This window comes from Borostomias antarcticus (assembly GCF_949987555.1).
Source record: "Borostomias antarcticus genome assembly, chromosome: 1".
Taxonomy (NCBI): Eukaryota; Metazoa; Chordata; class Actinopteri; order Stomiiformes; family Stomiidae; genus Borostomias; species Borostomias antarcticus.
In genome coordinates this window covers 25,368,361-25,393,981 of record NC_140234.1, presented here as the reverse complement: position 1 = coordinate 25,393,981, position 25,621 = coordinate 25,368,361, and the positions used below count along the sequence as shown (strand labels likewise).

At 46.0% G+C, this 25,621-nt stretch overlaps 3 protein-coding genes across 3 annotated transcripts in view; 2 read left to right on the top strand and 1 right to left on the bottom strand.

The window, feature by feature from the left end:
• Positions 1-4,369, top strand: part of LOC311313988 (platelet-derived growth factor receptor beta-like) — a gene marked incomplete at its 3' end in the record, with an annotated part of 30,938 nt that extends 26,569 nt beyond the window's left edge. The window contains exons 20-23 of the mRNA XM_084444247.1: positions 792-894; positions 1,180-1,285; positions 2,825-3,045; positions 4,222-4,369. Coding sequence (XP_084300373.1) covers positions 792-894; positions 1,180-1,285; positions 2,825-3,045; positions 4,222-4,369 — 578 coding nt within the window. The remainder of the gene's footprint in view (positions 1-791; positions 895-1,179; positions 1,286-2,824; positions 3,046-4,221) is intronic.
• The window catches only part of LOC311315879 (steroid receptor RNA activator 1-like), a gene marked incomplete at its 3' end in the record, with an annotated part of 116,922 nt that overhangs the window by 44,937 nt on the left and 46,364 nt on the right, over positions 1-25,621 (bottom strand). The window lies entirely within an intron of this gene.
• csf1rb (colony stimulating factor 1 receptor, b) lies at positions 6,463-25,595 on the top strand (the record flags this gene model as incomplete). Its single annotated transcript, XM_084444243.1, has 22 exons — positions 6,463-6,514; positions 9,810-10,088; positions 10,233-10,514; positions 11,337-11,473; positions 11,674-11,835; positions 12,280-12,338; positions 13,091-13,206; positions 14,481-14,592; positions 14,698-14,867; positions 15,377-15,498; positions 15,850-15,976; positions 16,092-16,196; positions 16,361-16,471; positions 16,656-16,818; positions 17,050-17,127; positions 21,907-21,986; positions 22,202-22,311; positions 22,464-22,586; positions 23,342-23,453; positions 23,756-23,855; positions 24,980-25,085; positions 25,422-25,595. 22 exons carry the CDS (start codon positions 6,463-6,465, stop codon positions 25,593-25,595), a joined length of 2,880 nt encoding a protein of 959 aa, XP_084300369.1.

The following is a 25,621-nucleotide window of genomic DNA, read 5'->3' as shown; positions in this document are numbered from 1 at the left end:
CCAACACTTTCTCTACTCTGCAATCCTCTCTAGAATACTCTACATTCAACTGTACATTCCACAACAGAGAGTTTGGATACTTGATTCTGATTGGCTAGCAGCCGTAGTAAAATACTCTGTAACCCACGGCTGCGACCGCATAACAATTAGTATTAATGCGCCGTCAATCTCATTGACGAGGCCATTGATAAAATCAAGCGGTAGGCTATGTTTTGCGTAGCAACCACTCGCAGCAACCTCGCCTTTTTCGTATCCTATTACAATAACGCACTCATCAGTTCGACTCCAACACTTCCACACCCCTACCAGCAAAAACGAGTGCTCTGGAGAACTGTTTTAATAACTGCACCATGGCTGGAAATATTCAAATAAACGTGAACCACCCGAATTATGCCTTATGGCTTATGTGAACAAGGCCAAACCAAATAGGCGAGATAGCCTATGTTGCCTGGCAACCATTTAATTCAGAACTATAGCCTATCGCGGAAGATTTTGTAAATACTGAAATGATAAGAATGATCAGTAAATAAATTATTGAATGTTACTACTGAGTGTTTTTTGTGAATATATATATGTAGTAACCGTTGTAGAAAAGCAATTGACCACTCGAGGCAGTGGGTTACAGGGGATTTTACCACAGCTACGGGGGTTTTAGACCCTCCGCTATTGCGTCGGGCCTAACAACGCCCCGTAGCTGTGGTAAAATCCCCTGTAACCCATTGCCTCTCGTGGTCAATTGCTTAATTATTGCACACCTAACTTGACTGGACTTTATTCCCTGTTGCTCGCAGGGGGAACACCCTACCCAGACGTCCCCATGACACACCCCCAGTTCTATGCAGCTCTGAAGAGAGGCTACCGGATGCCCAGGCCCGCCCACGCCACCGAGGACATGTGAGGCTCCGCCCCCCTCTCACACCAGGGCAGAACATGCTGCACCAGATGTTGGTTATGAGGACAATGAACGGGGTCTGGCGTTTCAATGAGGAGGACAGTATTGACGCAATAACATAAATCACATCAGCATTTTACAGTACATGTCCTTAGGTTCAGCATCAGTGAATTTGCCCCCCCCCAGCAGAATGCATGAGCACGTGCCTTATGGGGTCATCAAGAGGAACCACTGTCCAGGGCCGCTATCACACACCTGAACTGTACCTGTACATCACTGTGTCCCAGCTATGGGGTGATATGTAGGTGCTGGGAGGAGAAGGCGGAGAAGAGGCCAGGGTTCTCCTCTCTGGTCCAGACCATAGGAGGCCTGCTGCCGGACACCTACAGGAAGGTAACAGAGACCGGGGGTCATCTGTCAACCAGTGGGCAGGCACTGTAGTCTACACTCATAAACATGAGTACCACACACAACTGTTTGTAACAATAGAATAGAAGTGCCCTCTGGTTCCACATGGAACACATGTCAAGTCAGTATGGTTCTAGATGGAATTTAAGTGTTACGAAACCAAAAGTGCAGGTATCATTATCATAGGCCTACACAAGGCCAAGAGGAAGCGCCGGAAACGTACAAGGCACTATGCTGATACCAGGAGCAGTTTCCACAACCATGTCAGGCCTCAGTAGTATAGAAACAGCGTGAAACTTGTATGACACAGCGCAACTCAAGCACCAAACACTATGAATGTCACCACACCGAGAGAAAGAAGGTTACACAGAATGCAGCCCTCGCCCAAAAACAGGTGACCACACGAACACAGAACCCACACACAGAGACTACCGCGCAACATTTCTAACTAACCTACTCTAAAACTCACCTGGCTTCCTCCCTACCCAAGAGACTAAGTCTGTCTGACTAGAACTCAACTGGTCTTTGTCAGCTGTCCCGGGCACCCCAGGGGCCAGGCTAAGGGCCACGCCAGGGGCCGTGCAAGGGTTACCGCACAAAAACATCAAAGCACTCCAAACAGAGTGTTGGACAAGCCCCCATGATGTTAGCAGGGACACGACACCAGAATAGATGCAAAATGATTGACTTATTTTTTGCAATTTATTTATGCAACAACTTAATTTATGCAAAAAGACAAAATCGATCATGTATCAGGGAACAAAACCAACGCAAGCTGGGTCTTGTGTCAAGGAGTTGACAAGCTGAGCTGCACCTAGTCATCGAGTTGACAAGCTGAGCTGCTCAGTCAGTCGTCGACTAGTCTCGCATAGCCAGACCTATCTCCACACTTCGTTTACGCTGTGCCAGTGCCGGAGACAGGTCTGGCTGGACATATTACCATTCTGCAATAGGGGGGGACGCAGTATTTCCTTAAACCAATCACAGTCGTCTTGGGCGGAGCCAGCCCCGGACGCAGTGACGGTGCTCTTGCAAAATAGTCTGGATCGAATCTGATTGGTGCCGAGAGAATCTCTCGGCCTGAATCAGATTAATTTGCATCGCCAGTCTCGCCACTGATTGGGCAGTGTGACAACGAATGACAAGGTTTATTGCCAAAACCTACATCCATTGAGTCAGACTAGTCGTCGACAAGCTGAGCTGCACCGAGAACACCGACATAGAACAAAGTGACACACACACAAGCAAAACAATAACAAGACAGAATAACACTTAAACATTGTAATCATTCAGGCTACAGATTAAGTAAGTAAGTAAGTAGGTAAACTTTATTTATATAGCGCTCTTCACAGCACGAATGCACAGAGTGCTTTACAGTAATAAGTTAAAATCAAACATAAAATATGCAATCCAAAAAACACATTAAATCGAGAAACAAAGTCTACCCCAGAGCCACTGGAGCCCTTTCAGCCATGAGTGATATAGAATGTTAAGGGCTTGTTTCCTGTCTGTGACCCCTGCCAGCGATACGACCAGGTCAGCGAGAGCTTCCTGAAGAGTGACCATCCTGCCGTGGTCAGGACCAGACCCAGGACTGCCGACGCGCAGGACGCAGACGCCAACCCCTCAGAGGCGGAGCTAAGGGAGGCTGGCCCCTCCCACAGTGCTTACATCATCCCTATCCCTGATGTCACAATAGAACCCAGTGGCGAGGTGCTGGACACGCCCACAGAGACCCCAGAGAGGTAAGTATAGGGCTTTATAGGTTCTAGCATTGTAGTCCTATTAAAACATCATAGTTTTGGTTAAATCTTTTTAGAACATTCTAGTCTTTCTTAGGTCCTATTAAAACATTATAGTCCTGTGATAGTCCTGTGTAGGTCGTAATAGAACATTCTAGTCCCGATTAGATCTTTTTAGAACATTCTAGTACTGTTTAGGTCCTACTAGAATATTCTAAACCACAGAGAATTAAGGTAGGGGCACGTCCTCAGCCTAACCATAAATCTTGATCCTAGGTCCTACTCCCTAGTTCTGTATCCTACTATAGATCCTATCCGCTAGGACTGGGCCTCTAGTTCCTAGGTCCTAGCTCCCAGACCCCACCTCCTAGCTCCTACTGTAGCTCCCAGACCCCACCTCCTAGCTCCTACTGTAGCTCCCAGACCCCACCTCCTAGTTCCTACTGTAGCTCCCAGACCCCAGCTCCTAGCTCCTACTGTAGCTCGCAGACCCCACCTCCTAGCTCCTACTGTAGCTCCCAGACCCCACCTCCTCCTAGTCCAGCCTCTCAGTTCTGATTGGACGTGGTCTTTTCAGTTAGCCCTGTGGTTTCCATGTTGGCCTCATGCTGGGTGAGTGAGTCAGGAGCAGATGATAACTAAGCAACTGATCATTTCGCAATACTGCTCAGCCTTTCGTGTGTCTGGCACAAGCTGGTCTTGGTCTGAGATAAGCTTACAAACCTCCAGCTACACTTTGTCCTCTCAACTTGGAGTCTGCTTATTTCTTACTGATAATTGGCAATCAAATAAAAAATAATTGTTTTAATTGACTTGTCATGCTATTTCTTTGTCACCAGTCTGTTATCAACCAACCAATCAATCAATCAATCAATCAATCAATCAATCAATCAATCAATCAATCAATCAATCAATCAATCAATCAATCAATCAATCAATCAATCAATCAATCAGTCAATCAATCAATCAATCAATCAATCAACCAATCAATCAATCAATCAATCATCAACTCAATAACTCAACCAATCAAGCAATTAACTAATCAACCAATGAATCAATCAATCAATCAATCAATCAATCAATCAATCAATCAATCAATCAATCAATCAATCAATCAACCAGTCAGTCAGTTGAGAGTAAAGTCTATTTGCTTCTTCCCTCCCTCTCTCCTGCATCCAGTCCTCAGGGTTTAGACGGCCAGGCTGACGGCGCCCCCGGAGATACACCGCTGCCCAACGCCGTGGAAGTGATGTCAACGCAAACACAGGAAGAGGAGGAGTCACACCACTCTCCTTGCAGTGCTGAAGTGGAGGAGAGCTTCCTGTGAGGACACCTGACCAAGATGCTCCTTAATTAAGATGTCTGTTGGACAGAAAAAAAACACACTATCAATGTTAGATAAACACAAACTAACATCCTGAACACAAAAACATCCATATACAGTTTTTATTTTGTATTTTGTATTAGCTTTGTATATTGGTACTATATATTCTACTGTAAGTTTTAAGATGAGGGGATGGGGAGAGCAATGTAACAGAAACGAACGGTGGTATTTAACAACATTGGTCACACTTTACAATAAGGGTCACAAAAAACATTAGTTAGCTGTTAACTAATGCTTATTTAGGGTTAGATTAGGTTACTAATGTTAATTAATACCTTAGTTAAGGTTAGGGTTAGGGTTAGGTGAGTTAACCTTAGTTAACATAAATAACATTAGTAAATGGTTAATAGAGACATTAGTTAACTGTTACTTAATGCTTAATGCATTAACTAATGCTTATTAAGGTACCCTTATTGTAAAGTGTTACCACACCATTAAGATCCATCTGTGTGAAACTTCAGAAGGTCAAAGTAAATGAGGAGCAGAGAGACAACTACAGGTACTCACAATATTACAATATTATCTGCAGCAGCATCCAGGAGAATGGAAGTTTGATTCTTGTGCACTTTGACATGGAAGTTAAGTGTATAACATTGACGTGCACTTCTCAGTTCTCAATGTAATGTTTCATGTTCCAACATATGAAGGCGCTTTATAACAGATGGAGAGGCTTTAAAGTAAGAGCAGACTTAAACTGGACCGCTAGAGATGGTTACAGTAGGTTTTAAGTCTGTTATGTCTTAGAACGGTGTGTTATCCACATACCAAGCCGCCTGTATGCCTGGCATATTTCTGTATTATGCACTTTGCCAAACTGGATCCAGCCATTGCATTATGTTAACTCTCTATCAATGCAGTAACATGAGGCTGCATCCTTAGAAAGGACCCTTTAGCCCGACACAGTGACAACTTCTTAGATGGAACTAAGGTGCAGACTTATTAGCTTATTAGGACCATCCCGATCTAACGAGCTCACTGTCTGCTTCGCTCCGCAATGTCGGTCTGGCCTTCGCCCCATAGAGAGCGATTACGTGGGCAGGGGTACTTGCCTTGACAGACAAACACCTTCAGCCAATCAGCGTTCAGCAAACTTTTGCCAAATCCAGTCGGAAGAACGGCAAAAACTTATTTTCCACCGAGAAACTCCGCTAGTGCATACTCTTGTTCTTAAGTGTTGTGATTAAGTCTATTTCTGCATAACTGCACTTATAGCTGCGTTTATTCTTCTAATGTTAACGTTACCACTCGTTGCTTCGGGAGCCGGCATGTTTGTTTAGCGAGCGGCAGGGACACGAACCAATCAAGGGCTGCTTTCCACTGTGGGGCGGGACAGCAGTTAAAACACAGTCCCTGATTGGCCCGGTATGGTCTGGATTTTGGCATAATCGCTCTGGAGGAGGCGAAGGTCTGACCGTTCTGCGTTAGTGAAACAGAATGTGAGCTCGCGAGAACGGGATGGTCGTACCAGGCTACAGACTTATGTGATAGTGATATTCATTCTTACACAGTGAATATTAGGCTAGGATTACAGTTTAGGTACCAAGATGTACAAAGTATTATTTCTGGAAAGATTTACACCAAAGAGTAAAAGCAGGAGCAAATTAATTGAATCCGACTGTATTCGTTTTCATTTTACTGAATATAAGTATTGCTATGCTGCAACAATACCTCAACTGTTCAATACCTTGTCTATGTTGTCATGTGCTTTGCTTGCATATTTGTTATATCAGTTTCAACAAAAATAAAGGAATATTTTAGAGGTAAATCATGTTTATTTCCACCTTCTGAACTGTACAATTCTGTCCTATTCTCTTCTGTGCTTTTGTCAAGGCTGAAATCCGAGCTGCATTTGCCAAACCCCTCGACCCACGGTGTTAGAGGAAGTTCCTAGAACACAAGAAGTGACGAGCCTCTGATCTAGTAGTTCCTGACTGAAGACATACGGCTTCAGACACAGAGACAGATCCACACACAGACAGATCCACACACAGACAGAGAGACAGAGAGAGAATAGAAAGGATAGAGACAGACTGAGGATGTTGTTCCGGGCTCTTCTCCTGGCCGTCCTGCTGCCCTGCTCAGCCCCAGGTAAGCTCACCTGTCTGCTGGACCTGCTGGATGTCCAGTCTGACTCCAGTCTCTTAGGAAGTTTCTGTCTCTTGAAAAAAAAAAAAAAAAAAATTTCAATGAGACTAACCTGGTTAAAAACAGGTTTTAAATAAATACATAGAAAATAAATGTAATCTAACCTCCAATCACCCTTTGTGGAACAAATATTTTTCACATGATGATGATGATGATGATGACAACGATGATGATAATGATGATGTATGATAATAATAATAATAATAATATTAATACTTCTAATAATAATGTTAATTATTATTATTATTATTATTATTACTACTACTACTACTACTACTACTATACAGTGATTATGTTGGAAGATAGGGCATGTCTTTTGGTACATGTTTATATATATAGCATCTTGCTCAGATGAGGATATGCCAGTCAAATCTGTTGGATAACATATCGTCTGAAATTTTGATTGAGTTAACCAAACTCCCCAGAGAGAATATTCAGAATATTTTGTGTGGTATACTACTTCATTCTGCAGTTAATACAGTTTTTAGTTCAAAATAGTTTTATGTTCGAAAACACACACACACTTTCTACCATACAAAACTACAGTGGAAGCATGGAACAATAGATGGGGCAGATTGAGACTTTTCAGGGACTTGGCCGTAGTGATCATGACGTTAAACATGTCAGGTACTTGGTGATCATGACCACATGATCGTTACTCTGGTAACAGGTGTGCAGTTAGAGGGCTACAGTCTGAAAAGAGTCAAACAGGCGAGTTACAGTTACCGTGTGTAGGTGTGTGTGTGTATCTATCTGTGTGTGTGTATCTACTGTATCTGTTTGTGTGTGTGTGTGTGTGTTTCTCTCTGTGTCCTGCCAGCCCCCCACCCCATAACACCTACATACCCACACACACAACACACACACACACACACACACACACATACACACACACTACTACTACCACCTTCACCACAGCCAGCCCCCTGTCACCAGAGGAAGCAGAAGTGAGAGAGGGAATGGGAAACTGGCTCCACTCCACCAGCAGCAGCTCCCCGGCTCAATGTGCTTCCTGGACCAGGCCTAGAGCTTTCTCCCTTCAGCCATTAGCGCACACACACACACACACACATGCACACACACACACACGCACACGCAGACACGCACACACGCGCATGCACACATGCACACACACACGCGCACATGCACACACACACACGCACATGTACACATGCACACACACACACACATGCACACACACAGACACATACACACACACACACACACACACACACACACACATACACACACACAAACACACACATACACGCACACACACACACACACACATACACACACACACGCACGCACGCACGCACACACACACAGAGAACCGACACAGGCATTATTCTCGTTTCCCCTTTCTCCCTGACAAACACCCAGAAATATGTTAAAGACAGAAATACGCAGATTTCCAAATAATGGTGTCCACCGCACCTCCTGGATCTCTCTACTTTGACATCAACAACTGCCCAGGGTAAAATCACTACTATATCTGCACTATATCATCTAGCCAGTCTCTAAGCCAATGGTAAAAATCACCACTAGAATCACCAGCTTTGGGCGCAGAAGCACTTGCAGGGTAACAGGTGATTTTCCGGACAGGAGATTTAAGTAAGTGTAATAGAATTGCATGTATGCATGTATGTAAACTTCAGGCCTGTAATCGCTTGTTTGGTACAGTGTGAGAAAGGAATGTGGGCTGTGTCTCTGTGTGTCCGGAGAGATAAGCAGACACATGATGCATTGTACTAGCAAGGCAGTGGAGGGCATTTTTCAAGGTCAAGGGGCAGGTGATCAGGAGGCGGCTTGGGGCCCCTAGAACGATGAGGTACCTAAAAGTTTACAATGTCTCAACGAACTGACACAAACATCGTAAATTCATCCATGTATCAAGTTCTTTTGCGTCAGAGAACAAACCTGTACTTAACCACCAGCCAATAAGAAGCTCTGATATTATCCGCCAGCTAATATGACACTGTGATATTAACTGCCAGCCAATAGAAAGCTCTGAATGATGTAGTATGTGACAAATAAATCTGATTGACTTTGACTTTGATATTAATGTAATCAGAAGTGTTCCAATAAGACATGTCTGAAAACCACAGGTTGAATCACACTGTATGATCTGATTCTCCCATGTACTAATGTGTTAGACTGGAGCATTCGTGATAGATGACTGATATATACTCCTGCAGTACCTCAGTGTGAAGCTTCTCTCAAATAAACCTTTATGTACAGTAACAGCAGTCTTTTGTCAGAGTTGTATTTCTTGAACCAAGTGCCTTCAAACTGCCAGCTGTTTGTCCTCAAACCACCTCTGCTACTGTACATCCATCATGGTGCAGCTGTTTACCGCTGCACGCAGCTGAATTGTGTGAGATAGCTTAAATAAAGTTGAAGACACAATGTAAGATTTTTACAGAAGTTTGCAACCAGCGGTGACAATTGTGCTCATCCCAAGTACAGCAACAAAGGTCTCCGAACATTCTGAGCTAACAGTCATTCTTATCATAACAATATGATGCTAATTAGCTACTGTACATTCTAAGCTAGGAAGGAAGGAAGGACCATTTATGGTCATCTAAGATAGGTCAAAGGAGCAGGCACAAGCAGATAGATGTTTGTTATTCATAACTCTCTATCAAGCTGGCGCTTAACTAAAGTCAAAACACAGACAAGATGGCTTGGGCTCAAGGCCTCTAGGAGTAGATAGTTAAATGGTTATAATCAGCGACAACAATAATTTATGATAATAATTATAATATGATTATATTATAATTATTAATTAATAATAATTAATTATTATTACTGGTGATCAGCTCTAAGGAATAAATTTACCATCACAATTATATTTTATAAAACCATTACACTGTGCTCCTCCATCCAGAAGTAGTGGATGCTGGGAGGAAGTGAGAACCCAAAACTCTGATGTTTTTTATGTCTCATCTCATCATACTTTCTCTCATTCTTCCCCATGTGGAACGCAGGGAGACTAGCCGTTGATTTGGTGTCTGCTAATGTGGGGTCCTAACAAATGTAAAGTTTAAAATTAGTAAAGTGTAAATTCCCAATGAGCAGGTTAGCACCTTGCATGGCAGCTACCGCCAATGGTGTGTGAATGGTTGAATGAGAGGCCATTGTAAAGCGCTTTGAGTGCCGCTAAGGTGGAAAAGCGCTATATAAGTGCAGTCCATTTACCATTTACCATAAAGTATTCCATCTGTGTCATTGGCAGACTGGGGCCCACAGGCTCCGGTGATCCGTCTGAACTCAGAGGTTCTGACCCAGTCCCAGGTGGTCCTTTCAGTGGGAGAACCCTTCGCCCTGGCATGTGAGGGGACCAGTTCCGGCAGCTCTGTCTCCTGGTCCACTTCGGCCCTCAAACTCCACAAGAAACGTCTAGACAGTTCCTTCTGGGTCCGGAGGTCCTTCGCGGCACACACAGGAACGTACACATGTGTGGAGCAGATCCAGGACCAGACCCTGTCCTCACATGTCAATGTCTTCGTCAAAGGTACTGTAGCTTCGGCTGTGATAATCAAATATAACGGTTGCATTATTTATCTACCATTAACACTAATATGTCCTATGGCCTATGAGATGTACATACTGTACTGTACATAGTAGCATGTCCAAGTTGAATGATGTTCTTCCACAGACCCCGCTAACCTCTTCATCATCCCTCATTACCCCGACGACATGATGGAGGGGGCGGATCTCCACCTGGGCTGTATACTGACTGACCCCAGCGCCACCGACCTCGCGCTGCGATTGGCTGAAGGTGACGCCCTGCCGTCTGACCTGAACTACACCGCCGACCCTCAGAGGGGCGTGGTCATCAGACAGGCCCGGACCAGTCACAGCGGCCGATACGTCTGCAGCGCCAGGATTGGCGGGGTGGAACATGAATCCAAACCCTTCTTCGTCAATGTCATTCCAAGTGAGAGGAGCAATATGTCCAGTCTGTCTACACTAGACAGGGTTGAACCAGAGAGCAACATGTCCAGTCTGTCTACACTAGACAGGGTTGAACCAGAAGTCCAACCCTGCTGTGTGCTATACACTCAGAATCAAAGAGTTATGAAGGGGCGTCCTCAGTTGGGAACCCCTCAGAAAAACCCTTTCAGAACCTTGTTAAGAAGAGTGTGTGTGAAGGGGGGAGTAATATAGTTCTAGAGTAGCTGCAACCTTGAGGAAATAGTTGTACCTGGAACCCAAATTGGGTTTTAAATGTTTTTTTTAGAGGTGGACAAGCTGACAACTAAAAAAAATGAATGGTTCTAGGTAGCACCTTTTCTTCTGGGCTCTAGCACCCTGGAACCTACAGGTCCTCTCTGTCCTCCCACTGCTGAGTGTCTGTCATCTGTCTGCATTCCAGAATAATCTACCTGTCCTTCCTCAGATGAGTGTCATCTGTCTGCATTCCAGAATAATCTATCTGTCCTTCCTCAGATGAGTGTCATCTGTCTGTATTCCAGAATAGTCTCTCTGTCCTTCCTCAGATGAGTGTCATCTGTGTGTATTCCAGAATAGTCTGTATTCCAGAATAGTCTCTCTGTCCTTCCTCAGATGAGTGTCATCAGCCTGTATTCCAGAATAGTCTCTCTGTCCTTCCTCAGCTGAGTGTCATCTGTCTGTATTCCAGAATAGTCTGTATTCCAGAATAGTCTCTCTGTCCTTCCTCAGATGAGTGTCATCTGCCTGTATTCCAGAATAGTCTCTCTGTTCTTCCTCAGCTGAGTGTCATCTGCCTGTATTCCAGGGCCGCAGCCTCCATGGGTTTCCCTGGTGACAGAGGAGGAGTACGTACGCATCGTTGGAGAGGCGCTCCAGATCACCTGCTTGGCCAGTAACCCCTCCCACTTCTTCAACGTAACCTGGAAGCACTCCTCCCTCAAGGTCAGGGGTCACTTGATGCAGACTAGCCACACCAGCATATGTCTCTAGTAACACAATGATGCTGTATTCATCATACAATCTAATATAAAGGTGGAATCCTTTAAACTGATCCTATCTTGGGCGGTACTGAAAAGTAGTGGTATCTGCTGCTTGGTAAGAGCTGTGCTCAACTGTGTTAACTGACTTGTTGTGTCCTCCAGGTGTTGAAGGAGGTGGAGACTCAGATTAAATTGATTCTTACCAGGGTGGTCGTCAACAGCACTGTGTCTGTCCCAGCTGTCAGCCATGCTGACGGAGGAACCTTCACCTGCGTCGCCATCAATGAGGGTGGCGCCAACGCCACCTCCGCACACCTCACCGTCGTAGGTACGTCTCTGGTCAAACTGGTGCATTGGCATTCGGTTGGTTGGTTGATTGATGGATAGATGCAAGCTGACATTTATGCACTTTTCACGTTTTGTTTGTCCCTCACACACTCAGATGGGCCCTACTTGAGGGTCCAGATCCAGTCTTCTCCCCAGTCCAACATGTCACCAGACCAGGAGACGGGAGGCCAGGAGACAGGAGACCAGGAGACAGGAGACCAGGGGACAGGAGACCAGGAGAGAGGAGGCCAGGAGACAGGAGGCCAGGAGACAGGAGGCCAGGAGACAGGAGACCAGGACACAGGAGGCCAGGAGACAGGAGGCCAGGGGACAGGAGGCCGGCTGTCTAGGGGTTGGGTGGTGGAGGTGAGGGAGGGAGAGGACCTGGAGTTACGGGTGCAGATGGAGGCATACCCCCCAATCCTGTCTATGTTGTGGGAGACCCCCACCTCCCTCAACTCCTCCACCCGGGACCAGCTCTTCACCAGACACAACCACAGGTCCTGACTGGTGACACTCTCTCTGCTGTCTGTCCACACACAGTTCACACTCACACTATCCACACACTCACACTGTTCCACACACTGTTCACACACCTTCAGGAGACATTGGACATTCTGTGGGTAGGACATGTATTTCAGGGTGGCTATGGGGCGGCTGTAGCTCAGTTGGTAGAGCGGTCGTTCAATGATCGAAGTGTCAGTGGTTCGAATCCCAGCTCCGACTGTCCACATGTCGAAGTGTCCTTGAGCAAGACATCTAACCCCAATGAGCAGGTTAGCACCTTGCATGGTAGCTACCGCCATTGGTGTATGAATGTGTGTGTGAATGGGTGAATGAGAGGCCATTGTAAAGCGCTTTGAGTGCCGCTAAGGTGGAAAAGCGCTATATAAGTGCAGTCCATTTACCATTCAGCCTTAATTCTTATCACGTGACAAAAATACCATTTCTGCTGAGGTCCGTGACCCTGTCTATCTCTCCCTCTCTCTCCCTCCATCTCCCTCTCTCTATCACTGTCTGTCTGTCTTTCCCACCCTCTCTCTCTGTATTTCTATCTCTCTCTGTATCGCTCTCTCTTCCTTCCTCTCTCTCTCTCTCTCTCTCTCTGTATCTCTTTCTCTCCCTTCCTCTCTCTCTCTTTGTATCTCTCTCTCCCTCCCTCTCTCTCTCTGTATCTCTCTCTCTCGCTCCCTCTCTCTCTCTCCCTCCCTCTCTCTCTCTCTCTCTCTCTGTATCTCTGTCTGTGCTGCAGGTTTGAGGCAAGCCTGCAGGTGAGGAGAGTGAGCCGGGTGGATGGAGGAGTCTACCTCCTCCACTACAAGAGCAAACACTTCAACAACTCTGTCCACTTCCACGTGCGCATTCTCCGTAAGTGACAGAGTCAAACAACATCAATACCTGGAACCATAAGCTCTGTCTCATCACAATGACAAGTGCACAGTAAACATGCTGTCCCACAACAATGATGCATCACCCCTTTGTGTCAATGAAGAGGTGGAAGCATATGTAAACATTTAGGAATCATTTGAGGTTTAGTCTAATGGTAATACATCAATGTACAGTAGCCTACTGTATGTTCAGTACACCTACGCACATGGGAGCATGCCAGTATAAATCCCTCAATGGTTTGCAACCATGGCGCAGTGACGTTCAAAATATTCTGATGCAAGAGAAATTAAGCTACAACACCACCAATATCTTTGACATTTGTTGCTTCTAATCGTCGGTACTTAATGTCTCTGACCCAAGCACAACAACTGAGCACAAGAGGCCATGTGCACCAGGCAGTATCTGGCTAGCGATGTCAACGTGAAACACTGCCTGTGAAATGTCTGACCGTTTGCACCTAACGCATAGAGTTCAGTATAATGTGATACAAGCATTGAGTTTCATCCGCTCGTACGTCTCAGAGTTACTCTCTCCTTCCCAACTACAGACAGATACATCATAGATCATCAGAGATTTCAAAGCGTGGAGGCTCATTCAACCATGCTCACCAGAGATATTCTTTCCAATGCAAGCGTGCACCTGAAGATACATATTGTATATTAACCGCGACTGCTGGACACTCTACTGACTACCTAACAACCTGTCCACGAAGACATATGACCTAGCTATACTCCATCTATCCAACATGATAGAACTACCTCAATAACAGTCATCTGATCTATGTTATGAAACAATGTCTATAACTAATAATAATTGCACCCTGCCCACAATGCACCTAACCTCGATACTTACTCATGAGAATCCCAACATGCAGAACAAGCACCAAAAGAGCTACTAAGCTCCTGAATCTCTAAACTCGGTGGATTTTGGGAGTACAGTATGAGGGCCCCTGAGTAGAGTGGACTTTACCTGTACCTGAGACACAAAGCATAGTTTTTGTGTACAAAGCAAAAATTGGCAATGGGAAAAATGAACTGTGGCTAGCACCCCTAGTGGTGGGATCTGGTACAGCACATCTCATAGGAGGAGTGTGGGCTCTCATCGAATCTCATAGAACAACCGAAGGGGTGACAAAGGGCCAAAGTTCTAACAGTCTCCACCCTGATTTAATCACGACAATAAACAAAATCGTCTATTTCCACCCTCTTTCTCCCCCCTTCTCCTCCCTCTCCCCCCTCTCCTCCCTCTCCTAGGGGAGCCCAGTGCTCTGATCAGGCTGGGGAACTCCTCCACTCTGACCTGCACCGCCACTGGCTACAGACTACCCACAATCCTTTGGTACCAGTGCCTGGGAATCCAAGACTCGTAGGTTATCTTAGCCGACCATGGCTTCACTCCTCCTCACTAATGTCCAGACTCTCCCTGGCGTAGAAACTCAGTCCACCTACTCCTGTCCCTGCGTATATCCAGGTGTGGAGATAATCACACCCTGCTGGTTCAACCCAGCCCTGAGACGATGTACTCAGAAGACAGGGGGGAGGCGCAGAGCCAGCTGGACCTGCAGTCCACTACAGATGATGTCACGGTGGAGTGTGTGGCCTCCAACGACATCGGCACCTCTCGGGACGTCTTCGTCTCATGTGAGTTCTGTGGATGAAACCTGGGTTGGAAAGCACCAGGCCTTCATGTTACCTTTCTTCAGGTGCACTTCACTTATCGTAGGCTGCACAATGAGACCAATGGAATAGTTTCACTCACACTCAAACCAAGAGTGCCACCACATGCAGAAACAGAAGAGCCGAGGCAGGGCCGTCTCTCACATCCCCACACACCCGCTCTCAGGTCAAGCTGAAAGGAGAACTGAACAGAAAGAGTCCAACTCTGTCATGTAGGTGTGTGTGTGTGTGTGTTTTGAATGACTGAACACTCCCCATTCTCCCCAAACTGACCAAGTGTGTTGTTGTTGTTGTTGTTGTTGTTGTGTTATTGTTGTTTTTGTTGTGTTGTTGCTGTTGTGTTGTATTGATGTTGTTTTTGTTGGGCCATTGATGTTGTTTCTGTTGTGTTGTGTTGTTTTGTTGTGCTGTTGATGTTGTTTTTGTTGTTTTGTTGTTTTGTGGTTGCTGTTGTTGCTGTTGTTGTGATGTAGATGCCGCGGCAGCTTCTGCAGTTGTGATGTTGCAGCTCCTCTCCCCCATCCTGATTGGACCGAGCAGCGCTGCTGGAGTCCTCCTCCTCCTGCTGCTGGTCGTCCTCTACAAGTACAGACAGGTACGTTCAGGTTCTCCTCTACAAGTACAGACAGGTACGTTCAGGTTCTCCTCTACAAGTACAGACAGGTACGTTCAGGTTCTCCTCTACAAGTACAGACAGGTACGTTCAGGTTCTCCTCTACAAGTACAGACAGGTGCGTTCAGATTCTCCTCTACAAGTACAGACAAGTACGTTCAGGTTCTCCTCTACAAATACAGACAGGTACTTCAGGTTCTCCTCTACAAGTACAGACAGGTACGTTCAGGTTCTCCTCTACAAGTACAGACAGGTATGTTCAGTTCCACAGCCACATGGTTAATCACGCTTTAAACACGGAAAACCAACCAGCACCTTGTCTCTGTGCTCCAGAAACCCAAGTATGAGATCAGGTGGAAGATCATTGAGACCAGCAGTGGAAACAGCTACAGCTTCGTTGACCCCACCCAGCTCCCCTACAACGAGCAGTGGGAGTTCCCCAGGGACAGGCTCAGGCTGGGTATGACCACCGCTCGCTTTACAAAAAAGTATTTTAGACATGCTTTACACATGACTGTCTGAGACCTGAGAAAACCTCCAGAAGGACCTAGATGTGACTCCCGTCCTGTGCCCAGGTTCAGTGCTGGGGGCCGGGGCGTTTGGGAAGGTGGTGGAGGCCACAGCCTACGGCCTGGGGAGCAATGACGACATCACCAGAGTGGCCGTCAAGATGCTCAAGCGTGAGTTGCTGAACACTGTTGGATACACAGTGCAGAGCTCAGCCCTCTAACTGAACGCAGCTGGGAAATGAAAACTGAGTCAACTATAGTAGTGCAGCACAGTCCCAGAAGAAGACTGTGATATATGGTCATGTCATAACGAATGTGTCCCCACCCCTTCTCAGCAAGCGCCCACTCAGAAGAGAGAGAGGCTCTGATGTCAGAGTTGAAGATCCTCAGTCACCTGGGTCACCATGACAACATCGTCAACCTGCTGGGGGCGTGTACTCAGGGGGGTAAGTCAAACTCTTCCTTTCCCTTCTTAACGGATAGCATTAATATGTCTGCTTCATTTCTGTATGTGAATGGATTAGTAGATTGTTTTTTTTTATCTACTGAGTGAATTTAAATGTGAATCTTATTTTGAGTTTGATTATGACTCTCACTCCCTGATCTGACCCTCTCTGCTGTGGACTACAGGTCCCATGCTGATGATCACGGAGTACTGTAGCCATGGCGACCTGCTGAACTTCCTGCGAAGGAGGGCCCAGGACTTTATGGACGCCATCTTCAACTCTCCCATGGTTCTGGAGGACAGAGAGACGTACAAGAACATGGCCGCCCACCAGGCTCGCACCAGAAGGTCAGCTCAGCCGTCATCAGACACCAATGTTACAACGGTGGTTTGATGACCACGTTTATGTGATGAGCTATCCAAACCAGTCCCTGAGTTAGCACGTAGGACTTAGCTAAGTGTGTTTGCACATTTGTTGTGCAGAGACCTGGGTTTAAACCTCCACCCCACCAGTGATGCAGCAGGGCTTGTCGGAACCACTCCCAGCAGTGTGAGGGTATCCCTCTGACCATCTCCCAGCTGGGTGGAGGGTATCCCTCTGACCATCTCCCAGCAGTGTGAGGGTATCCGTCTGACCATCTCTCAGCTGGGTGGAGGGTATCTCTCTGACCATCTCTCAGCTGGGTGGAGGGTATCCCTCTGACCATCTCTCAGCTGGGTGGAGGGTCTCTCTCTGACCATCTCCCAGCTGGGTGGAGGGTCTCTCTCTGACCATCTCTCAGCTGGGTGGAGGGTATCCCTCTGACCATCTCTCAGCTGGGTGGAGGGTCTCTCTCTGACCATCTCCCAGCTGGGTGGAGGGTCTCTCTCTGACCATCTCTCAGCTGGGTGGAGGGTATCTCTCTGACCATCTCTCAGCTGGGTGGAGGGTCTCTCTCTGACCATCTCCCAGCTGGGTGGAGAGTCTCTCTCTGACCGGGTGGAGGGTCTCTCTCTGGCCATCTCCCAGCTGGGTGGAGAGTCTCTCTCTGACCGGGTGGAGGGTCTCTCTCTGGCCATCTCCCAGCTGGGTGGAGGGCCTCTCTCTGACCGGGTGGAGAGTCTCCATCTAAAGGTCACTAAACACAGCAGACGGAAATGAGAAGTGAGAAGCTGATCTGAGACAGTTTCATTCCCACCACCTCGTTTCGCTCCCTGTAGTCAGATACAGAACATTCCTTTCTATTCACACCATTTGATAAAGATGAATTTAAAAAAGTCTCAAAGAAAGTATACATGTACTGAGGTAACTGTTTTGCTTGAAAAATACAGAAAATCTGCTCCCAATCTTGTTTTATTAATAATACTAGTACAAAGAGTCTGAGGGCCTGCCCTGGTGGGTCTGCACATATCTCTCTCTCTCTCTCTCTCTCTCTCTCTCTCTCTCTCTGTCTCTCTCTCTCTCTCTCTCTCTCTGTCTCTCTCTCTATCCATCTATAATAATAATAATAATAGTATCTAATCAGAAATAGCATTGATTAAATCTATGACCCATAGAATCTGAACCTGACCTGATGAACATCCTTTGGGATGGAAACGTTGCTCATTAAAGAAGTCTCTTAACTACAGCCAGTGTGCAGGTTACCTAAAGGTTACCTAAAAACTATGACTTATTCTTAACCCAGCACCCATTGCCTGATGCGTTTATATCTCTTAAATCTATAGCTGTATTCGGAATCGTTCCCTCGTTCCCTCACTCCCTATTCCCTATATAGGGTTCACCATGTAGTGAACGACCTAGGGAACGGAGAAAATGTAGGGTACATGCACTGTTCCCTGCAAATCAAGGTGAATTGTGGTTAATAAATAGTGGACTATATAGGGAACGAAAATTCCGTGGAGAATTCGGACACTACAAACAAAATGGCTGACGCCCTATATAGTGCACTATATAGTGAATAGGGAGTGATTCCGAACACAGCTTATGACCCATACTACAGACTACCTACTATAGAGCAAACTCTGGGGGGCTGCACATGTATAGAAAGCATTACTCACAACCCCAGGGGCAGATCAATCGACTGAATCAGTTCAAATCATCCCCTCCGGCGTTCACCACAAACCCAAACAAACCATTTTGTCTGTCGAAATGAACACCCATAAGTGAATAAAGTCTTACAGCTCCATTCCTGTTCAACCATGTTGAACAACCAACTATTGATCTGACTGGTGATAAGAGGTACTGTAGCTGTAAGATTTATGCCCGATCAAAATGCACTTGCCTTCCACGATACGCCTGCCCCCCCAGAAACCCAGACCTGCGGTTCTCTAGAACATGTCTGAAGTGGAATTAGTGATGGGAAAAAGTTTTCTTTTAATAGTATTTTAATTTATTTTAACAGTTGAGCACCTTGTGTTTTAGTCATGGATGTATTATATAAACTGGATACAGCCACTCCATTCACTGGCCGCTATCAACAATGAAGCCCTATTGAACCGCGCCATCTTGGCAAAATTTGTAGTCATTTGACTATTTCCGGTGACTTTTGACTTGCGCAGTTGTGCTTTTCTGGCCTTCCGGTGACTTTTGACTTGCGCAGTTGAGCTTCTCTGGCCGACGCGCGTCCACGAAAAAGTTCACATTTATCTGAAATGTAGACGCGCGTTCCCGGCTCTCTCTGCTCTCCCCGCTTTGATTTAGCAATGAAAACCGGCTTGCATATTAACCTGTTTTTGTCAAATATATCAATTGGAGAAATTATTTTTTGATCCTGGCATCTTAGTTTTAACAGGTTAAATATAATTGAACATGTTTTGTTTGCTAGTAGATGGTATTCATTCCGTTCGCGATAACGTTATTGCAGCCAGGCTAAATTCCTCCAGGGAGTCAGTGACAGGCGAGTTGAAGAGCTTCACTCCCCGCCAGCAGGAGCATTGGCCGCGGCTACCGCATCTTGGATAACCCGCTGAGTTCCTGGCTGCTATTTCACATTCGCCCTTGATCAATCCCAATACCGATCCATGGTAACAATGAATCAATCGTTCAGATCAGATCGGAAGTGCTGCATGCATGTTACAACATCATTGTTAGCTTTATTAACATAACCATAGCCTACATTTATCTCTCTAACGTTAGGCTATCCATCTTACACCAGTCGGCCATTCGATAAATGGAAGCGGTGAACGCCAACGTTGACTGAAAACACCCAAACTCAGTGTATCGTTTCATCTTCATGCTACACATCAACTCCTTTACATTGTATGTGAATAAATTTGTTTATTTGGCAATTTGGTTTGGAAATGCTCCCTATTTCTGAGGTCCCAAGGTTGGTGAGTATGGCAAGCTATAAGCTATTAATACAAGCATACCGCTCAAAAAGGGCTTAATACATACAACAAACTGATCAGGCTAATCATTTTTTAATGAAAATGACCACAAGACAACCTCCTGTGCATAGTTGAAATGGTAGTGGGATACGGTGATAAACTGGAGTGATCATTTGACAGCAATTATTAGCCTTTTCCAGGAATGGACAGAAATGGGATATTTTTAGAATAACAGGAATTTATTCACATACAATGTAAAGGAGTTGATGTGTAGCATGAAGATGAAACGATACACTGAGTTTGGGTGTTTTCAGTCAACGTTGGCGTTGACCGCTTCCAGCTATCGAATGGCCGACTGGTGTAAGATGGATAGCCTAACGTTAGAGAGATAAATGTAGGCTATGGTTATGTTAATAAAGCTAACAATGATGTTGTAACATGCATGCAGCACTGCCGATCTGATCTGAACGATTGATTCATTGTTACCATGGATCGGTATTGGGATTGATCAAGGGCGAGTGTGAAATAGCAGCCATGAACTCAGCGGGTTTTCCGAGATGCGGTAGCCGCGGCCAGAGCTCCTGCTGGCGGGGAGTGAAGCTCTTCAACTCGCCTGTCACTGGCTCCCTGGAGGAATTTAGCCTGGCTGCAATAACGTTATCGCGAACGGAATGAATACCATCTACTAGCAAACGAAACATGTTCAATTATATTTAACCTGTTAAAACTAAGATGCCAGGATCAAAAAATAATTTCTCCAATTGATATATTTGACAAAAACAGGTTAATATGCAAGCCGGTTTTCATTGCTAAATCAAAGCGGGGAGAGCCGGGAACGTGCGTGGACGCGCGTCGGCCAGAGAAGCTCAACTGCGCAAGTCAAAAGTCACCGGAAATAGCCAAGTGACTACAAATCTAGCCAAGATGGCACGGTTCAATAGGCCTTCACTTTAGATTTCGAATCCTGGGGGCTTGGTTTTAGTGCACAGTCCTGTATATGTGAAAGGCATTTGAAATTCCACAGTGAATCGTTATGGAAGGTTGAAGGGCTGAATGCAGAGCTGATATATGAAAGGCCTTTATTCTGAGATTCCAACAATCATGACAGGTCCACAGACACTTTGCTCTAGAAGCTTGAAGGGCTGAATACAGAACTGATTGCTGCCAAGTAAATCCCCTACCTGATATGCACACTGTCAACTCAAAAAGGCACACAAATACTATATATGCTACTTAGGGCTGTCCAAAAATTAATCTAATTAACTACATGATCTGTAATTAATTAATCGTGATCAATCGCAAATTGATCCTATATCCATTTTTTGCTGGCAAAAGCCCCCAAATGAAGATTCTATAGACCTTTCCGACCTGTCAATCACGGGGAGAATAGTAATCAATAAGGTTGCCTGATTTCTTAAGACCACGCCTCTGATGTCCCACCAACAAAGCTTGTCCCACGTTGTGTTCATAGATTAGATATAAGTTTGAAGAAAATGGTTCTTAAAACATACAGAAAACCGGCCTGCAGGCTGCTGTACCATAATGTTATAAGAAAACAAGCTGTACGATACTCCACACCTTATCCACACATCAGTTTACAGCAGCGTAGACACAAAAAGCTACGAGGCTAGTAACGTTAGGTGCTTCATGTACAGTAGCTAATTAGCCCATAGCTAGTAGACTAGTAAACAGATCATTCTCACAAGCTTATTTTCTAAGAATGGATGCCACTAACTGCCGCATGGAACTACTTTTTACCGGACAGCCCCAGTCGAGAACCGCTGATCCAAACAACTTCACAGACAACGCTGCAGGTTCGGCGGTGCTGAGGAAAGTAGTAATGTATGAAGTAGATAATCCTCAACACCGGCCGTCATGTTTTAAATACAATCCATCAAAAACAAATCTTCATAAATATAAAACGTATTTGATATAAATTCAGATACTGTGCAGGAGAAAGTCTATTCTCATTCCAAATCCAGCATATTCCCAGTCTAACCAGTAGTGCACGGTGCCCAGTGTGTATGATTTCATCTTGTATGGTTCATGCTCCATGCCTCTTTACAGTACATCTTTGTCTTTTATTGAGTCCTCATCAAAACTCTGAATCTAACCTGTCCGTTTCCCCAGCGACAGCGGGATCTCTTGCTCCGACTCGGACTACTACTTGGACATGCAACCAATAGGCCCGCAACCACAAGGCCCTCTGGGTAATCACTGCTCTGCCAACACCAATCAGTTATCACCAATCAACTAGAGAGAGCGCTGGTGAAATGGAGAACTGATTTTCTGTATTATTCTGTCTCTCTCCGTAATTCTCTTCATCTCTTTTTCTCTCTACCCTCTGTCTCTCTCTCTCCCTCCTCTCTGTTCCCTCTCTCTCTCTCTCTCTCTCTCTCTCCCTCTCTCTCCCTCTCTCTCTCAGTCCTCCAGAGTGGGGAGGGTCAGACAGGCTCCTGGTCTCTGGACATGGATAACCTGCTGGTCTTGTCATACCAGGTGGCCCAGGGCATGGACTTCCTCGCATCCAGAAACGTAATAGCACACGCACAAACAAGTTCACACACCCATACACACACACACACACACACACACGAACATACATACAGTAAACACACATACGCACGCACAAACGCGCACAGGCGCGCTCTCTGTCGGTGGGTGACCGGCGTGTTGCGTGTGTCCAGTGTATCCACAGAGACGTGGCGGCGAGGAATGTCCTGCTGACCGAACACCGCGTGGCCAAGATCTGCGACTTCGGCCTGGCCAGGGACGTTATGAACGACTCCAACTATGTGGTCAAGGGAAACGTGAGTCCAGGAGTTTGATGGAGCAGAATGATTACTATCAGGATGCTGTTTGTTCTGTATGAGTGTGCAGTTGTAGTAGAGGTGGTTTGGATTCACAGTCGATGTGGTATAGTGCTGCCTGAGACTTGAAAGCCCAACTTTTGAACCCTCGGACCGCAAGAGTGTTCTCTTGGTTATCGGCGGGTTATTGAGCCCGGGGGTTCGATCCCCTCCGGTCCCTGAGGGATGAGAGTAACCGGTGTGTGATGTGTTCGATCCCCTCCGGTCCCTGAGGGATGAGAGTAACCGGTGTGTGATGTGTTCGATCCCCTCCGGTCCCTGAGGGATGAGAGTAACCGGTGTGTTATGTGTTCGATCCCCTCCGGTCCCTGAGGGATGAGAGTAACCGGTGTGTGATGTGTTCGATCCCCTCCGGTCCCTGAGGGATGAGAGTAACCGGTGTGTGATGTGTTCGATCCCCTCCGGTCCCTGAGGGATGAGAGTAACCGGTGTGTGATGTGTTCGATCCCCTCCGGACCCTGAGAGATGAGTGTAACCGGTGTGTGATGTGTTCGATCCCCTCCGGTCCCTGAGGGATGAGAGTAACCGGTGTGTGATGTGTTCGATCCCCTCCGGACCCTGAGGGATGAGTGTAACCGGTGTGTGATGTGTTCGATCCCCTCCGGTCCCTGAGAGATGAGTGTAACCGGTGTGTGATGTGTTCGATCCCCTCCGGTCCCTGAGGGATGAGAGTAACCGGTGTGTGATGTGTTCAGGCCCGTCTCCCAGTGAAGTGGATGGCTCCGGAGAGCATATTTGACTGTGTTTACACAGTGCAGAGTGACGTCTGGTCCTACGGTATCCTGCTCTGGGAGATCTTCTCTCTGGGTACTGATGTGTATTTTACTTTATAGGAATATGAATATATTGATATGGAGATGAGTATTGATCCAGATATTTATAGTATTCATGTTTTAATTTGAATATTGGTACGGATATGAATATGATATTAATGCAGACAGAAACAATACTAACATGTATATGTGGATAGTGATACAGATATTAATACACATATTGATATGGATGCAGATACTGTACTACATAAATACAGTATGAATAGAAATGATTTACACTTGTGATGGGCAGTGTGAATAGACTGAAATGTGTTTGTTTGTTGTTGACATGTGCAGGTAACAGCCCGTATCCCAACATGGTAGTGGACACACGCTTCTACAAGATGATCAAAGATGGCCGCCACATGTCCCGACCAGACTTCTCCCCACCAGAGATGTGAGCGTGTCAGGAGGACAGGGTCACACACACACACACACTAGTCACAGTTGTCGGTGTTACCGGTGTTACTCGGTGTTACGGCACACACAGTGTATTAACTGAGTCATTACTTTAGCACCGCCACACCGTTGTGTTCCGCACCCACCATAGTTTTACCTATTTAGTTAATTTTCGCATATCAGCGCCCACTCATCAAACTCAAACAAGTGTCTGTGATCTGCCCCTGCGCATACACACGCAGCATAGAGCGGAGTCTAGAGGAGTCCGATTTCACTTTCAATTCACGTGAAGAGAGTAGGGAGGGGGTGTTATGGCTACAGCTCATGGCTAGCTAACGTTAACAACTAAACTAGCCACTGAGGAGTGGCCGTTGCCATTAGCTAGCTGGCTAGCTTATTGTAGCAGCCTATTCTCTCGCCTATTCTAGAAGCGTTCCGTTCATAACAACAATGATTTGCGGAGGCAATTTGGAGTTGTATGCCTCCACAGCTCGCCTGCAAATGTGCGATCAGACTAAGGTAAGATATAAACATTAGGCTACACTTGGTCCTGTGCTTCTTTATAATCACAATTTGTTTTTGCCATATAGTTTTTCAACATACTAGGAATTTCCTTCGGGCATGGTGTATATTCCTAGTAGACTATGTTGAAAAACGACATGGCAATAAAACAAATTCTGATTATAAAGAAGCACAGGATCGAGTAACGTTTATCTTACCTTACTCTGATCACGCATTTGCAGGCAAGCCGTGGAGACATACAACACCAAATTCAAATTGGCTACACGACAGGGCTGTTCAACGTAAGGCAAAGGACTAAAGATTAAAGTAAGCGTTCTCTTATTGTAGGCTAGACGGTGTTACCTGTAATACCGGTTTTGGGTTAAGCTATCAGTTGGTGAGAAAAAATCCACACTGTGACATCCCTAACACACACCCTCCCCGAGAAGAGAACTGGGGCGCAGTCTCCCCTACTACAGGGACAGAACAGCGACAGGCGTGTTCCAACAGAATCAGCTGTTGCTAGTTCCTACCACCACAATGTCACCCGCTGACCCTGGGATCTGTACTAGCAACCTTTTGGTTGCTGCCTGGCTCCCCTAACCTCTATCTCCCCCTCAGGTACAGCATCATGACACAGTGCTGGGACCTGGAGCCCACTGAAAGACCTACCTTCACCACCATTGGACAGCTCATACATGACCTACTGCCTAAAGAATCTCACCAGGTACCCCACCAAGTACCCTAGTACATACATACATACATACATACATACATACATACATACATACTGTACATGCATACATACATGCATACATGCATACATGCATACATACTGTACATATATACATACATGCATACATGCATACATACATACATACATACATACATACATACATACATACATACATACATACATACATACATACATACATGCACGCAGGTACCCCCATACATACATACATACATACATACACCCACCTACCTACCTACCTACCATAAAGGTTCTGTGAAAGGACTCTGAGCAGCCCCTGACCCAGGTCTGGTTCTTTCCATCCTGCAGCCCTACGGTAACATACCGGCCAGTACTGCCGTCCAGGCGAAAGGAGAGGAGGAGGAGGAGGAGGAGGGGCAGTCTACCAAGAGCTGTGAGGAAGACTGTGATCGTCAGACAGCGACTCGTGAGGAAGAGGAGCAGCCACTGATGAAGAACAACAATAACTACCAGGTCTGCTGAGGAGTCGGCTGCTACATTAAAGAGGA